Consider the following 18,504-nt stretch of genomic DNA (forward strand, 5'->3'; position numbering starts at 1 on the left):
AGTCAGATTTTGATTTTTACTAGTTCAAGACATAAGAAGAAAGAATAGAGTTTTACTGTGAACCAAAGACAAACAGCTTATTGAAGACGTTTAAAGATAATGGTATTTTACAATTGTTGACTGTTGTAGTTATAATTCACACAATTACTAAATCTAGCATAAAATTTAGACATTTACTTTTATAGTTCTTTGGAACCATGCTTTATCTCAACTCCAAAATTAACTTACTTCACAAAGACAGAGCTGATGAGTTATAAATTTCAACATATACTTTACTTGTCATGAATGAAAGCATATTCATAATTGTCCCCTGGAGGTTTCTTTATACAGTTACTGTTATCAATAAGAGGAAATTCTTTTTCTTCAAAATAAAATTACATGAATGCAATGCCTATAATTTTTCATCGAGAATTTATATTCTGTTAAATTAGGTTAGTTGGTTGTATATATAGATATTTTTATCTCCAAAATATTATTGGATAAATGTGGAACAAACAGAACACTGTCCAGACCAACTAGAAAGTTTCCAGAGCTGCCAGTGAGATGATTTTGTTTAGCATGACAATGGGATGAAAACTTGAGATGGGTTTGGGTGCTATAATAGACATTTAAGATTTTTCTTTAATTCAAGATATGGCGTCTTATATGCTCATGTGTCTCATATGCTTCCTGTCTCGATGATACATATAAAGAAAATAGTAAAGACAAAGCAGAAAAGGTGCATGGACAAGACCTACAGTTTTCAAGTATCTGTGGCTATGTTTGCAATGGGATACTCCTATAACATGTCATCTTATAAAGCACATACCAAAGTTACTAGTCTAAATATTATAAATCTAATGGCCTATGATGCTCATTAGTTGCCTGGTGGAGACAAGGAAGAAAGTAGAAGATCTAGCCCTTACTTTTAAGGAAGTGATATAATATCTATAAATCTTCTCTATGCAATTTGAAAAACATACATCTTTCCCTAACACAGTCTTCGTCTATTCAAAACCACTGAACAGGTCTTTCTAATTGAATTGGTAGGCTGTCAGCTGTTTTAACAACCAATATCTGCACAATCAAATCAGCAGGTCCGATACAGTGATACAAGTGGCTTTGTATCCTGGATACCTAGAAACTCACGGCCAAGAAGAGGCTATTCCCTTTCACTGGTTTCTCAGTCTGTACTGTCCATTTCTAGACTGAGATGTACAAAAGGGGCAGGCCCATTCAGCCTCCCGGATTCTCTGACCGCACGTGCTCCATATGAGTAAATGGAAATGAGGCCACTGTTCTCCTGTGTCAGGACTCGGTCAGCATAAGTAGGAAACCAACCAGTAGGCATGCAACGTCCAGTGAGTTCCTCTCCCAGCACTGTTTTCTCTGCTGGATCAGGTGGCAGTTGGCAGAAAAACCGATATCCTGAAAGTTCATTTGCTATTTGCAAGTCAGGGAATACCACCGGGCACAGAAGAATAGTCTACTGCTGCTTTGGAGAGTATTTCACATACATTTTGGGGATGCTGGTTTCCTACAAAGGAAAATCTCTGATTTCTGAACTGGAGTGTATAGGAAGTTGCCAGTCTAACCTGGGTCTGTGGTTTCCAAATTTTGAAATGTGAAAAAGGACTATATGTTCTGTGGTGGCAGATCTCATCTGTCTTATTTACCTTAGTGCCTGACACGTAGCAGCCATTAAATAAATATTTCTTGAACGTTTATTCGAACCAATTGGTTTGAATGAACCAATAAATGAGCAGTAGATTTCTTAATGGCAGTGACATACAAAGTCATTTTGAAGAGTTTTTCTGGGTCTTTGTGGTTAAAAGCCTAATGGAAGACACAGTTGACAGCGATTCTTTGAAATGCAGCTAAATTTTGCTTAAGCAAAACCAACACGTAAAAATCTGGGTTCACAAAACAAACAAATCAAAGGGTGATTATATGCTTCACAATTACACAGAAATGTGCCTTATTGCAGGGGGTTCCTAAATCTGGCCCATGATGCTGTATCAGGTTCACACTTAAACGAGAAAAATCAGCTCTGTGTATTGTTCTTCAATAGGGCTAAATTAACCAATTTAAAGAACTGTTCTTTGTTCAAAAACTCACCTTCTCCCATTTCTGTGGTTAAAATACTTTTTTAAAAAATAAGATAATGTGGGGCCAGCCCAGTTGCGTAGCGGCTACGTTCCTGCGCTCCGCTTTGGCGGCCTGGGGTTCACAGGTTTGGATCCCTGGCATGGATCTACACACTGCTCATCAAGCCATGCTGTGGCAGCGTCCCCCATACAAAATAGAGGAAGATTGGTACAGATGTTAGCTCAGGGCCAGTCTTCCTCAAACAAAAAGAGAAGACTGACAACAGATGTTAGCTCACAGCCAATCTTCCTCACCAAAAAAAAAAAAAAAAGATAATGAGGCTAGTCGATGGTAGTTATGTCTTTTTAATGCCCTTAGTTGCCAAAATAAAGTTGCCAACCCCATATTGGTTCCCGGCTTTTTAAAAAATATTTTACTGGTTTGTGAAATGTAACTGTTGGAGACTCGCTTAGTTTTAAAATAATATTCATTTTATAAAAGCATACAAGTGTTTTTAGAAATCTACATATTGGTTAAAGGAAGTTAGTATAAACTTGACCTTAACTACCCATGATAATAATAGTAGCCACTCAACAGGTGTTGAGTGGCTACTCTGTGCTGAGCACTGCTCTCAGGGCTTTTTAAAATGCTTTAATCACCTAAATTTCACAGTAGCCCAAAGAGGAAGTATTATTTTTATCCCCATTTCACAGATGAGAGGAACTCTAGGCACCAACAGTCAAGTCCTTGCCCACAAAAGCCACATAGTACAGGTAGTCAAGTGGTAGAGCTGGTTCCAGAACATATATTCTTATGTTACAAAGAAACTGGGCCACAGGACAGAACAACCAGTGGAAAAACATTGGCTGTTATTATATTCTAATGATTATGGAAATGGAGGTTCAGCACACAGGAATTTATAATCAGCACACAGATTATAAATTCCTATCCAAGACTCATATCATCTTATATTTAAATTAGAGCCCCTCCCAGTTTTACCTTATCAACCCAGTTCTGGATGACCTATTTTTAGCTTCAGTATTTATACAGATATTGCTTCAAGCAACATCCTTGTTTCTTAAGCTCGTGTTTTCATTAGCGAATACCAGAAAACAAAACAAGAAAATATGATATTTCCAGTGGAGCGTTTCAACCAAGTAGGGGATGAAAACAACACTCTTAAATTTAGTCATCAGGATTAAATTAATTTAGAGCAAGGTCAACCTTATAGTAAACAAATAAAAGAGACGATTTCAGTTTACTTATTTTAAAAAAGTATAAAACCCCCCAGCTTCCAAATGCTATAAAAAAGTATTAAAACTCAAGTTTAAAAAAAGTATTAAAATTGGGGCCTGCCCCATGGCCTAGCGGTTAGGTTCCCTCAGATCCCCAGGCCGGACCTACACCACTGGTCAGCCATGTTGTGGCAGCAAACCACACACAAAATAGAGGAAGATTGGCACAGATGTTAGCTCAGGGCAATCTTCCCCAAGGAAAAAGAAGACTGGCAACAGATGTTAGCTCATTGTGAATCTTCCTCAGCAAAAAAAAAAAAAAAAAAAAAGTATTAAAATAAATAATAGCTCTCAAATGTAGATACCCATCTTATTTAGAAGTTCACAAACTTAACTGGGAACTCACATATTCCTCTGCAGAGTCAGAAATCCAAATAGAGCAAAGAGGTAAATTAGGAAGTAAAATTCATAATAAATAGAAAGCAAAATGAATGAATCAAACTAGACCTTTTGACTACAACGACAGAAAAAAAATTCCCAAATTTTTAGCAAAGTGGAATCAAAGACAATTATGGCTTTCAAAATCTATGGTACTCTTGGCAATAGTAAAAATGATTTGGCAGGTTAAAGATAGGTTTCTATCAGCCTATCTTCTATTTAACACCATTTACCAAAATATTGCACTACATAAAAGGCATTGTCATTTCATTTCAATGGTAACGAAAAAGAGATTTTTAACACTAATAAGTCCTGGGTCCCTCAGAAAGTATCAATGAATCAAGAAGTCCTGAAGCATATGCAGTTTAAGGAAATTTTGTGGATTAACATCTCCACCCCTCAGTCCTAAAGGTGGGGTGTGCACATCCAATCCGAATACCCGGTTAAGCATACAGGACCCTAATTTCTGACACTGCAGGTAACTCCAGCACCAACTCTTCTCTCAACTTTCTGGCTTCTGCTCAAATACCCATCCCTAGTCCACATGCCCTAGAAAAACACAGGAACCAGTTCTGGATGGTTATCCATCTCGCACCCCACGCTCCGCCCCGACACTACCCTCGCCACCCAGGCCAGCCGGACCCAGCCCACTACAGTCCCGCTCCGGCTCTCAGAACTTCCCCCGCCCACTCCGTCCACGTGACCAAGACCCCCACCCCCGCCCCGCGCTCCACCAATCAGCAACCTCCTCCGCCCACAGCCGGTCTCCAGCGCTCCCCTTTCAAAAAGGCAGTTTACTCCGCCCGCCCTCGGCCCCGCCCCTTTCCCACCTCCCCGCCCCGCGGGTCCCTCCCACTTCCCCGGCTCCCGGTTCCCTCCCTCCCTCCCCTCCCGTTGTCCCCTCCCGCTCCCCGGCTTCGCCCCGCCCCGCCCGGGGTCGCGCGCTCGCCCTCTTCTCGCGAGATCGGAGCGTCCCCGCCGCGGCCGCCCGCCTCCCCTCCCGTCCTCCCACCCCCCCTTCCCCCAATCTCTCCACTCTACGGCTCTCCTCCCTCCCTCCTCCCCCCTCCACCCTCTGGGCCGGATCTCGTCTCGCTGAGGCGGAGGAGGAGAAGGAGGAGGAGGAGGACGTTCGGCCTGCGCAGTGAGATGTTTGTCCGTCGCCGCCGCCGCCGCCATCGCGGAGCAGCGCGATAAAGGGAGCCGAGCCGGGCGCGAGGGGGACGCCGCGGAGCCGCCGCGCCAGCGCAGCCCCCAGCCGAGCCCGAGCCGCCGGAGCCCGCGCCGCCGCCGCCCCCGCCGCGGCCGCCCACGGCCGGCCAGCCGCCCAGCCCAGCCCGGGGGCCGCGCCGCCGCCGCCCCCCGCGTCGCCCCCCGCCCGCCCGCCCGCCTTAGATGTGACACCGGCGCCTCGGAGTGCGACCCGAAGCCGCCGCCGGGGAGGGGACGAGCACCATGTCGAATCTGAGCAAAGGCACGGGCAGCCGGAAGGACACCAAGATGCGGATCCGGGCCTTTCCGGTGAGTCCCTGCTCGGCGCCGGGGACCCCGGGGCCGGGGGCCCGGCCGAGAGCCGCACGCGAGGCCCGGGCTGAACTCCCCCAACAGGCCGCAGGCCCGGCCTCCCCTCCCCCACGCCGCCGGCCGCGGGGCGCGAGCCTCCCGGCAACGGGGCGCCGCGGGCCGGGCCTCCCGGGCCGTGCCCCGCGCCCCCGCCCCGAGCGGCGCCGCCGGCCGGGCCCCCTCGCCGGTCCCGCGGCCCCGGGTGCAGGCCCGGTGCCGGGCGCCGGGTTCGGGGATCCCGGCCCTGCAGCGATGGGGACGGGCGAAGTCCTTGTATGGGGCGCGTGTGTAACTTTTCACGTGTGGTTTCGCTGCGGGTGAGAAAAGAAGCCAGCCGAAGAGACGGCCAGCCAGACCTTTAGAATGATGGAGGGCACTGTCCTCTCCCTCTCCCCCAAGTCGGGGAGGGTTGTGCCATCCACCTACCCCCGGCGCGGTGACAGTGGTTCCACGTAGTGCTGTATAGTAATGTACCAGTAACATGGGTGTATTTATAGCATCTCTCATCCACCGGCTTCTAGAGCACTTTACCAACTCTCATGGGCAGAAACTGCCTTGCCACTCAAGGGGAAGCCAGAGAGAACAAATTGGACAATTGGTTCTTTATTTCTTAGCCATGGAAGCCCAAAGAACGAGGAGTCACCATCCTGAGTTGCTTTACCGTCTAGGTTTTAGTGACAGCAGACGTCTTCTGTTTAGAAACTTTCTTTTTTAGCATTACGTTGACTCATATGCTTGTGGCGTTGAGTATATATAGGGTATAACTTCGGGTGTCATATCTGAATCGAATAGCCAATGGCAAGCATTAAAATGTGCTGTTGTAACAGAGAAACTAGGCGTATTTGCTCGTGTCGCTACAGTAACAGGCATACGTCAGGACAGACAAACCAGCAGTTGAACAGAAAATTTTAAAACAGCAAAGCTAGAGAAAGATCTTGGGTTTCCTTGCTTAGAATCATAAACATAAAGTGTGAGGGAGGAAGAGGCAGTTTGTACTCACTTTTTTAAGCGTGCTTTTTCTAAAGTGTAGTTTGCAGTGAGGAAAGACTTATTAGTGTAGTTATTCTAGTTGAGTAGGAAACCGACCCATTGAACTTGAGGACCTCTGTGAATTTTTAAAACTTAAAAGACCCGATGCAGACACCTGATGCAGAATTTTGAAATTGTGGTAGCGTAAATACTAATGTCGATGTGTAGAGACTTTTAGTTTTATGTAAGTAAAGCTAGGGTATACTCAGGAGAATTAAGTATTTTGATACTGATGAAAGGGATTTTGAATTTTTGAATTTTTTTCCTAAGTAAATGTGAGAAACTACAAAGAAAATGAGAAATGTTGACAAAAGAGCACTAATGACGTTCACTAGCACGTTTTCCCTTAAAATGGAACAAGAGCTGGGTTTGTGAATTTTCGAGTAATGTTCGTTTTCCTACTAAATCAGTTCTGACCATTTTTAGCAGAATTTTAGTTGTATACAACAAATTTTCTAGGAAAAGCTTACTACTCTTACAGTCTGAGTTCTAATTCAGATTTATTACTAAAATGTGGACTAGCTCACATTTGACATCAACTCACTTATGTCAATATTCTGATTAACCAGTTATACCTTTATCTATGTGTGATTAACCCTTTGATCTCTTTAGGTTTGCTTATTCCTATCTGTTCTCCCATTCTTTCATTCATTCAACAAAGATGGAGTACTGTGTGCCAGGCGCTGTTGTGGGAGCTTGGGATATATCAGTATAGCTTGAAAGACCCAGATGCCTGCTTTCTGGATCTTACATTGCTGGGAGGAGGTGGTGGGAGAATATTCCTTTAGCTGAAGAGTGTAATATTATGTGATAGATTAGCACACAGTACTGATGAAACTGATTATTTTAAAGTAGTGCTATGTGTATGAGCTAATTTGGACCCTTTCTGTTTGTAACTTGTTGGCCCTCTATGTTTTTCTAAAATCCTTTAATGAAGTTAAAATATTAAACTAGTGTTTGACATTTAGTAGTTAACATCTGCTAATTTTTTGAAGTTTAAGGATTTTTCATTATTTTATAATTATTAACATCATCATAAGTAGTTCCCGCTGAAAAGAAGTATTATATTTTTTAAATATATAAAATTTTAAGTCATAGTTCCTTGAGCCTTCATTAAGTATAGATATATGCCTCAGTGGTATGGTATTTCACTGACTTATCCTTTAGTAAATGTTTGAGTACGTACAGACCTTGAAAATTTGTTTTTTCTTCCAGGTTAGTGATCTTTTACATAACTATAGTCTATGTGGATTGCTAGTTAGAAGTAGTAGATGCATAGTATTCCATAAAGAAAAAATACTGTTTATGTATATACATATGTACATACTTACAACTATCGTATTTTACATTACCATTTGGATATATAGTTAACCATAATTTAAAGGAAATTGTGGTTTAACCAAAGGTCTCGAGTGCTCATTTCAGATTCTGTTTTATAAAATTGATGTGTAAAAATATATTTTGGGATTGTTTTGTTTTCATTGCAAAATAGAGTGGTAAGTGAACTTACAGGATAGTTTATAGATGTGTAAGCGTACTCCAGATATAGTTTCATGAGTAAAATCAGGTTGTTTTTAGTGTTCTGACCGCATATTTTGTGTATCTTCATTATTGTTCACAAGAGTAAAAGTTACGCCATACCACAGTTTTATGCACAGTTTGCATTTTAAGTAGACCTTTTCATAAGATTTCAAGAGAAGTTGGTTCTTTTTAAGATGGAAAACAATAAGGAACTTTCTGTATTTATAAATCGTTATGGAGGAACAGTTTATCCTACTTTGTAAGCTTTCCTGCAGTGCCCAATATATATATCATTTCACATGATATATGAACAGCAAGGCTGCAAAACTTTTTTAAGGAAGGAGGCTGTAGTCGTCAAACTCTTGGAAACTATATGGGTTTGGACCAAACAATGCTGCTCCAAGAAGTTTCTGCTCTTCTTCGCTTGCTGTTGCCACGTGTTTCACTCCTGAGCTTCTGTTCCACTTTGTAGGATTAGTTGCTCTCAGGTGAACCTTTTGTCCTTGTCTTTGAAAAGCCATTCCTCACCATCTGTACCATCCAGGGTTTTGTCCACATGGGCTTGAAAAGCTTGATTGGACTGGAGGGGATATGTTTGAATGGAAATGCTAGCCTGTCCTCTGATTTGCCTTTCTTAGTCTAGCCTTCAGAGTTTAGGAGACCTCATGGAAGTGATTGTCATTAGAGTGTGATCTGGAAATGGCTTCAGTTATTAGTTTATGGAAGCGTGCTAAATTATGATAAAGATTCTCTGGTTGTGATGTCCACTCCTTAATTCTGGGTGGGCTTCCCAGAGCTCCACCTGTGTGTCGTGGACAGTGAATGATGTGGAGGTTGTTGTTAGATGGAGTCCACCAAGCGGCTGACATTAGAAAGAGATGTTTTAAAATCATTTGTGATGTACTTAAGAGTACACGAGTTTAACAACAAATGGGGACAGTTAATGTGTTTGTTTTTCCTAGCTACAGTAATATTGGTCAGAATTGGGGGAACAGCTTTGATCTTTATAATAGGTTTCTCTTCCTTAGGGAAAGTAATTGTTGCCTAGAACTACCTGGACTATACATACAGGAAGGCTGAATGATCTTGCAAATCACACAGGGTGGGGAGTTGACTATAACTCTGTTTTCCATTTTGTTGTATTTTCTCATAGAGAAATTGCGGGGTAAGGTGTAACAGATTCATTAAAGTGTTGCTTACACTTAGACTGATTCTTGCTCTTTAGTAGTTTTATGACAGCTAGTTGTATTGTAACTGTTAGTACTTTTCTGGCTTTAGAATTTGAAAAATAAAAGCATAAAGTAGTTATCTATAAGCTGTTTATTTTGCATTATCTTCCTAGATAGCAGTTCACAGGAGCCTGGAAATTATTAGTACCAGTATTGAATTTGAAACTGTTTTAGTAGTATAGAATATAATGTGAGAATTTGGCCTTTTAAATAATACATTAGTCACAAGGTTGATTCATTCAAACAAAATAGAGAAAGCTACATTTATTTGTACATCATTCCTTTAAATAGCTAAGTAGCTAAGTAATAACAGCATTTCTCTAGTTCAGGAAGATTATATAATTAAGAATAGAAAAAATAGTATGTCCTCTGTTTGTATTATAAATTGAGAGACCTTAGAAATAGCAAACCTTTTTTGCTCTTATTTTCATTCAAGATTATCTGGGTGTTCTTTAGCAGTTTTGTTAGATTTTTATAAAGGTTACTGGACAATTTGTAGTTTTAAATAATACAACTTTGAAAATAGTTCTTATTTAAAGTCAGCAAAAGATAAAGGTGTTACTTGTAAGAAAAAAATCACTGAGATAAAATATGAATTACAATTAGTGTCTGTCAGTGTATTGTGAAAACTATTGGATCATAGTCTGTCAAAACAATGAATTCATTTTAGTAGCTTTTTTAATTATAAAAGTGATGCATGTTCATGATAGAAAACTTAATAAATACCTAAGTTTATAAATAAGGAAATGAAAATCACTTGTAATCCTACCACTTGGAAATAAATGATATTAGCATTTTGATGTTTCCTTTGTTTTTTTGCTGAGGAAGATTAGCCCCGAGCTAACATCTGTGCCAATGTTTGTCTGTCTTGTATGTGGGTCGCCACCACAGCATGGCTGATGAGTGGTGTAGGTCTGTGCCTGGGATCTGAACCTGCGAACTTGGGCCGCTGAAGTGGAGCGTGCCAGACTTAAACCACTACGCCACAGGGCCAGCTCCTTGATGTGTTTCCTTTTAATCTTATTTTTTTTGGTAAGGAAGATCAGCCCTGAGCTAACATCCACACCAGTCCTCCTCTTTTCGCTGAGGAAGACCAGCCCTGAGCTAACATCTATTGCCAATCCTCCTCCTTTTTTTTTTTTTTTTTTTTACCTCTTTTCTCCCCAAAGCCCCAATAGATAGTTGTACGTCATAGTTGCACATCCCTTTAGTTGCCGTATGTGGGTTGCTGCCTCAGCGTGGCTGGACAAGCGGTACGTCAGTGTGCTCCCTGGATCTGAACCCAGGCTGCCAGTAGCGGAGTGTGTGCACTTAACCGCTAAGCCACGGGACTGGCCCATCCTTCTAATCTTTCATACATGTGTGAGCACACAGTAAAATTAAGGTGCTATATCATTTTATATACTGCCTTTTAAAAAGTATAGTATCTTACTATATATGTATTTCCACGTTAAATATATTGAAAGCATGATTTTTAACGACTGTAATACTCTACAGTACCTCAATTCGCTTAACCATTTCCTCCTGCTAAGTATTTTGATTGATTCCAGTGAATCCATATTTTCTTTATTATAAATAATGCAACTGTGACTATTTAGGCGCATAAATATTTGAGCCCATCCGTGATTGTGGAATTACTGGGCTAAATGTAATTGATATATATTAATTGACCTCCAGAGAGCTGGTAATAATAGCTAAGACTTATTGCATGCTTATCATATGCCATGAACTGTTCTCTGTGCTTTGCATGTGTAAACTCATTTAATTTACAGAATACTACTGTTATCTATTTTACAAACCAGGCCTAGAGAGGTTAAGTAATTTGCTTAAGGTCACTATGCTTGTTAAGTGGCAGAACTAGGAATCTAATGCAGTCAGTCTGGCTGTAAAGTGAATGCTCTTAAGAATTAATTATACATCTCAAGGTTGTATTAGTTTAACTTCTACTGTGTAGCAGTGTCTCAGACAGCATATTGTATCTTTAATTTCATAGGTAAAAAATAGTACTTTAATTTGCATTTCTTTGACTACTTGTAAGACTGAAGCTATGGATAGTCTGTAGGGAATTTTCATTTAGTTTTACATTAGAGTATTCAACATATGTGCATATGTGTTAGGAGTATGACTGAAGAGTACAGAGACTGAGAGCATGCATAATAGTTAAGCGTGTGGGCTCTGCACTGCCAGAGTTTGAATGTCAGCTCCACCTCTTTCTAGCTGCGTCATCTTTAACCAGTGACTTAATGTCTTTTAACCTCAATTTTCTCTTCTGTAAAATGAGATTACTAATAGGACCTACCTTAAGGATTGTTGTGAAATAAAGAAAGTAAAGCATTAGAACAGTACCTAGCACACAGTTAGCTGTTGTTATTGTTATACCAACATTTAGCCATGATTATGCCACAGTTTAAATATTAAAATTGAATGTTATTTTTACAAATGGTTATATTATAATACTATACACTTATTTTAGTAATGCTGCCATTTTTTTGTGTAGTTTTTAGAACTTATATTTTGAAAATCCTTCAGGGTCAATTTGTGAACCACACTGAGAAATCATTCTCAAAGGATACAGGTTTGGTACCACTAGGGCACTTCACAAGAGTGCGACTTGCTCCTTGGGTTAGCTTCAAAAGAGAAGTTCCAGAGATTCTCATGTAATCATTGGAGTAAGTATGTAACCTCTCCAGATAACTTTACTGGAGTCCACACTCATTTGGTATGTACATTCTAATGTGTACATTAAATGTTTATCTGAAAATACATCATTTTTCTTCTTTCTTTTTTCCTCCCTTTCTCTTCCCACTCCCCACCCTTTTTTTTTTTTTGGTCAGGGAAGATTCACCGTGAGCTAACATCTATTGCCAGTCTTCCTCTTTTTGCTTGAGGAAGACTCGCCCTGAGCTAACATCTGTGTCCGTCTTCCTCTATTTTGTATGTGGGTTGCTGCCACAGCATGGCCGCTGATGAGTGATGTAGGTCCACGCCTGGGAACCGAACCCCGGGCCACCGAAGCGGAGTGCGCCGAACCTAACCACTAGGCCACGGAGCGGGCTCCCCCGCCCCCTTTATTTGTTTGTTTCACTCATGAGCTACGTTGTGGTCCCTGCGCAAAGCTTATACCAGCCACCTTTTGAACCACAAAGCAGTTAACATAGTGTTAGACACAGTGTGGCTAGTTAGTGAATGATTGAGTAAGTGAGAAACTAGTCCTTTAAGCCAAACCATAGTGCATAATTGATTAATTAGGTAAGTGGATGGAAGTAGGACAGTAGTGCCCCCTTATCTGTGAGGGATACATTTCAAGGCCCCCAGTGGATGCCTGAAACCTTGGTTAGTTCCCAAACTCTATGTATACTGTGTTTTTTCCTGTACATTCATACCTCTGATAAAGTTTAATTTATAAATTAGGAACAGTAAGAGATTAACAACAGTACTTCTCTTTGGCGTATCTGAATTGCCAGCATCACTTGTCTTGTGCTTTGGGTCCATTATTAGGTAAAATAAGGCTTACTTATTACAAGCATTGCAATACCCGACAGTCAGTCTGGTAACCCATGCGTCTACTAAGTGACTAATGGGCGGGTAGCAGATACAGGGTGGATACAGCTGGGCAAAGGGATGATTCACATCCAGAGCGGGAAGGAGCACGATAGCACAAGATTTCATCATGCTACTCAGAATGATGTGCAGTTTAAAACTTACGAATTGTTTATTTCTGGAATTTTCATTTAATATTTTTGGACCTCAGTTGACCGCAGGTAACTGAAACCCTGGGTAAGGGGGGTACTGCTGTACTTTGAAATGTTTGAACTCTTTTTGCAACAATAAGTGAAGTCGTCATATGTAGTAGGTCATTAATGATCTGGTGGCGCCTTCTTTGGAAGGGTAGTCAGTCTGGTCTCCTGAAAGTGAAGGTAGTGTGATGCATTGGCAGTCACTTTGGATTGAGCATCAGAAGACTTCACCTGTGGTCCAGTCTTTTCTATTTACTAGCTTTACTCCACATTTTACTCCCTCCATCATGATGCCTTCCTCCAGCCTGGTCAGCTGTACGCTCTGATCCCTTACTTCCATTGCAGATCGATTCCCCTGTATCCTCAGCCTGTTCTTGGAATTCTTTGCCTTCTTTTCATCTGAAACCTGGCTTTGCCCTCAGGATACAGGCTTATCTTCTTGAATTGAGGTATCTGTTTTCCTCCTTGAATCATTGGGCCCAGATGCCATTTATTGCCACATCCGTCATCCTCTTTTGTGGCTCAGGGCCCTGTGAACTGTTCTTTTGAGAGTGCCCTCTCAGTGTCTCCTAACTTCTTATAAATGCTCCCTCTGTCATTGAAGACTTTAATACCTTCTTCACAGACATTCTCTCTAGTTCACATCTTAACTTTATCCAGGGCATGTGGGCATAGTCATTCATTTATTTGATTTAAAATACATTTATTGTCTGTTCCTACCAGGAGTCAGACCCTAGATGTACAATAATGATCAAATGTAGCTTCTTCTGTATTACAGTGATCTCCACCCTGTCCTGGAACTTGTCATCCTGCTACTTTTAGAAATCTGAGGGGCCAGCCCAGTGGTGCGGTGGTTAAGTTTGCGTGTTCCGCTCTGGTGGCCTGCTGGTTTGGATCCTGGGCGCAGACCTACTCACCGCTCATCAAGCCATGCTGAAGTGGCGTCCCACATAGAGGAACTAGAAGGACCTACTATTAGGATATACAACTGTGTACTGGGGGCTTTGGGGAGCAAAAAGAAAAAAAGAGGAAGAGTGGCAACAGATGTTAGCTCAGGGCAAATCTTCCTTAAAAAAAAAAAAAAGAAATATGAAACTCTGATACTGCAATCTGACTTAGCTCCCCTCCATTTATTAGATGTAGGACTTGAACAAATCAGTTAACCTCTGCCTGTTTCCTCTTTTGTGAAAAGGAGAAAACGATAGTACCTACCTCATAAGGTTGTTCTAAGGGTAGAGTTAATTCATGTAAAGCTTTTAGAATAGTGCCTGGCAAATAGTAGGCATTATAAATAAATGCAGGCTGTTAATATTATGTAATTATTCTATCCTACTTGCTGCTTGTTTCCTTCTTACATTAATGTGCTCTTGGATCTCGAGAAGACCCCTTTCATTTTCTCAAGCTGTGGTGACTGTTATTAGTTGCCCCTTCTTTCCTACTACCTCCCCAGGGCAAGGCCAGAAATATCAGCAAAAAGCCTCTTGGATCATTCCACCCATGTGCCTTCACTGCTCATGTGCACTTCTGGAGAAAATTGCAAGACAGTGGTCTCTAACTTAGCTGGACTTTCCGTGCCTCTGGGCATTTTTTTTTTGTGTCTCTGGTAAGCTCCCTCTCCCCTTCCCTGCCTGCACTATTCTAAACTGTATTCCAAACTTTAATCACTGTCCGCTGCTCTTTATTGGGAATTCTCTTATCTCGCTTCAAGAAACTTAACTACTGCTTCACTGTGAAAACTAATTGTGAGTAAATTCCTTCATCTTTTCTCCCTTTCGCTTATATACTTTAATCTGTATCTTTACGAATTCTTAACTCCTTCCCTCAGGTCTCAGAGATGTTCCTTTTCCTGTCTTCCCTGTCATGGTAACTACCATATTATTTCCCTTCATAGCCAAGAGTCTCAAAGAATAAGCTGTCTCCTTTATTAGAACATGATTTTCTTTAGAGGAGGCGTCAAGTTGTTTTGTATTGATCTTTGTTAGTGCAGCACAGTAGTATCCAACAATGCTGAATGAATGAATGAATAGACTCTCTAGTTTGTTTTCTCGTTTTGAAGATAGGAACTATAGCAATCTTTCTCACAGTTTAATTCTGGGGATTAAAAGAAATAATGGCAGAAAGTGCTTTTTAATAAACAGTGGCATCACTGAGTCATTTAAAAGAATTATCTAATCATCAAGTCAGAATTTTCAGCTGCAAGTTTCATGTAAAACAGTTATTTTCAAACTCTTAACAGGGGGTCCGGGGCCCAGAGGACTTAAGAGGAGTGGAGTAGGTATCTTAAAAAATCTCCCTCTCTGGTCATTTAGAGTAGTTCATATGTTGCCATGTGTATAAAAGATTTCATTTTTCAACGTTCTATTAACCATTGCTTTAAAATCACTAGTCACTAATTCAGCCTTTTTAAAGTTGAAGAGGGCCCTACTTGCCCAAGTTAATATAGTTAATAGGAAATTGAGAACTGATCTTGTAGTTGCCTTAACCTCTAATGCAGAGCTTTTGCTACTAGAAAGCGTTTCTTCTTTATTTTTTTTTAAAGTCAGTTTTAAAGTTGAAAATTAAGTAAAACTTGTTAATTTGACTTCCATTCAGTTTAGTGCTTGTAATCATTGAGAACGGAATGGACCCCAATTTGCTTTTAAATGAGAAAGGTTACTGCTAAGCAAATAAATAAAGACTTCAAAGGGACATTTTTACCTACTTTAAGAAAATACAAGATTCCTTAGAGAGGGCCAGCCCCGTGGCTTAGTGGTTAAGTGTGCGCGCTCCGCTCCCGGGCGTGCACCGACGCACCGCTTCTCCGGCCATGCTGAGGCCGCGTCCCACATACAGCAACTAGAAGGATGTGCACTTATGACATACAACTATCTAGTGGGGCTTTGGGGGAAAAATAAATAAATAAATAAAGGCAGCAGCAGCCCTGAGGCTCAATTTAAAAAAAAAAAAGATTCCTTAGAGATGCTGTTCTATAAAAGCAAGCCATCATTGCTAAGAGCTTTACCATACTGATTGCAAGTCCTTCTTATCTAAAGCAGCTCTTAACTGAGCAACACAGCCTCTTCTGTTTGCCCTATCTCTTGAAAGTAATTGTGAAAAATTTTTCCCTTTTTTATTTCCAATTTATTCATAGTATGAAAATTTGCTTTCTAAGATTAGTAACTACAATTTGTTGAATGTCTACCTTGTGTTAAGCTCATTTTAGGTACTTTGAACTAAAAGTATCTCAAATCCTCACAACAGTCTTAAATTTAGATGTTGTTACTCCTGTTTTAAATCTTATCTGGGGCTCAGAGAGGTATAGTAAAATATGTACAATATTTCATTTATGCCTAGGAAAGGGCAGAGCTGGGATTCAGAATCCGGGTGTGTCTGACTCAAAAATTCATTTTCTTTTCATTACACCTCACTACCTAATTATATTCTAAGAATTTGCTAGATTCTGAAATATTTACTTTCTTAATAGAAATATGTTGGAAAATCAATTCTAAGATTGCCGTTTAAATTATTAGCCAGGATCAGATCCAGGGGCCCTGAAGCTTGTATAATGCAGAAAAAAGAATTCAGAATTAGGTTCTGGGCCTTGGAAGGAGCTTTTGCAAGCTTAAGCCTTAATAAATTCAGGGAAAATGCACCTGTCAGATTCAAAGTTATTAAAAACTTTGAATTAATTGAAGTATATATTGTTCAGTAAAATTTGAGTATAAAAATTGCTTAAGGAGCCCTAGCAGTCAAAATCATAACCTATAAGAAAGACATATTAGTTGACATTATTTTTGAGTTAACGTTTTATTTTTATTAAATTATAAGACTGATAGCACACTTTCTTAAAACTGTTTTTCAGTTAATAGAAATTTAAGTATATATTTAGAAAAAAGTGATTCTTTGAAGTTAGGATGTTTAAATACCTTTACTGTCTTTAATATTTTTGTCTTTGAGAACATACTAAGAAGTAGGTTAAACAGTAAAATGAATTTTGAAGCATGAAGATCAGATACTTTAAAATAATTCACTTTTCCTCATGGTATATGGAAATAAGACATGAAAGAAGTATATTTTTTTTGCTGAACACTATCACTAGCTGAATAAACAAGTAATTATTTGCTCCTATTTGTATTTTAATTTTTAAAAGCTAAGAGGGATTTTACAGAGACTCTCTTCTAATCTTATTTAATAGATGAGGAAAAATGGAGGACGAGAGAGGGTGATTTACCCAAGGGATGCTCTCATGACTGGAGTTCCTGGAAGAACCATGATTGGAAGTCTGATTTCTGGTTAAAAGCTCTTTTCTCTAGACCAAACTGAAATAAGCATACAGCCATAGTAATTCAGTGTTAACATTAGCCTGTTCAATTATAAAATTATTCATTAACATTGAGCACCCAGGTGATTTGAGTTGCCATGGTGTAATGGAAGGACACTTAGTTTAGGACGCTTGGATTCCTTCATTGCTCTAACTAGCTGTGTGATCTTGGATAAGCCATCTAGCCTCGGTTTCCTCACTTGTAAAATGAAGAGATTTTAATTTGGAGTTACCTTATTCTAACTCTTTTCAGTAAAGGCAGGTTATACATAAGTGTAGGAACTGAATGCTAGTGTGTTGTTCGCCTGTGGCCTAAAACATTTTGTGTGATGTTGCAAATGTCCACCTGTCTTTTCAGCTTTAGAGTTTTCCTTAAAATATGAATGGTGTATTTCAGTGATGATGGTTAAATCCTGATAGGAAGCAATGGGAGGGTTAGCTGTGTTTTCGCATACTTCTTTTGTGTGACTTGGTAGTTTCAGAGAAATTTTGAGCAGGTTTTTGTAATGTGATAGGGCTTTTGCTGTCCTACCACTTTTGCTTATAGTCAGATTCATTCAAAGACAAAGGTAACTGTAGCAATTTATACTGTTTTAAATGTTTTTTTCTCGCCCTTTGGTTTGTGTGTAGCTGATTCCAGTGTAAACTAATTTGTTATTGTCTTATGGTCATAGAGCTTTTACACGTTATCATAGTTTTAGAAAACCTGAGTTTACCCATTTCCAAAAAAAAAACCTTGGTGACTTAAGCAAAAGAGAAGAAAGTATTGTTACTTTTGATTAAAATTAATAATTTTAGTGTAGGATAGAAATATGGAACTCAAACATGCATTTAGATATAAAAGTATTTTCTTTGTAAGATTACTTACTAGTACTTTGTGATTCCATCCAAAATGAATGATTCCTGCTTTTCTATTATTTTCGTTTTCCAGATGAATGTTTAAAGAGCAATTTTATACATGTGACACTTTAATATTAGTTTGAGATTTAATAGTATATTGAGAACTACAGCAAATGTTTTTATTATTTTAAAGTGTTGATCTTATAGATGTAATAAGTAATTTTCTTAATAGGGAGGGGCTCTAATTACAATGTTTGAAGAGTTCCAGTCATGATAAATATTGTATTCTCTGGATAAATTGTGTTTCAGGGTGCCCCGTAACATCTCTTTTTCACCAGTGAAAACAGCACCAGTAGTAGGACGGTGGCACACTTCCTGCCTCAATAAGAGTACTTATGATTGCATCTTATTTGTTGTGGTCATCAGACTATGAAATGTTATACATATATTTTTTTCATCTATTTAAAAGTCATTCACAGAGATATAGTTGGAATAATATTGTTAGTACTTTTAAGTCACTTGTGACGTAAATGGACTTTAGTAGG

General features: G+C 39.9%; 1 protein-coding gene across 2 annotated transcripts in view; it reads left to right on the forward strand.

The window, feature by feature from the left end:
* The first annotated feature begins 4,799 nt into the window (after positions 1 to 4,799).
* The window catches only part of CUL3 (cullin 3), a 98,395-nt gene continuing 84,690 nt past the window's right edge, over positions 4,800 to 18,504 (forward strand). For both annotated transcript variants that reach the window (XM_087424756.1, XM_087424757.1), the window contains exon 1: positions 4,800 to 5,261. In XM_087424756.1, the coding sequence (XP_087280882.1) occupies positions 5,196 to 5,261 (66 nt within the window). In that variant the 5' untranslated portion in view covers positions 4,800 to 5,195. The remainder of the gene's footprint in view (positions 5,262 to 18,504) is intronic.

The sequence above is a fragment of the Ceratotherium simum genome, chromosome 37 (assembly GCF_057802395.1).
Source record: "Ceratotherium simum simum isolate JZ-2026a chromosome 37, ASM5780239v1, whole genome shotgun sequence".
NCBI lineage: Eukaryota > Metazoa > Chordata > Mammalia > Perissodactyla > Rhinocerotidae > Ceratotherium > Ceratotherium simum.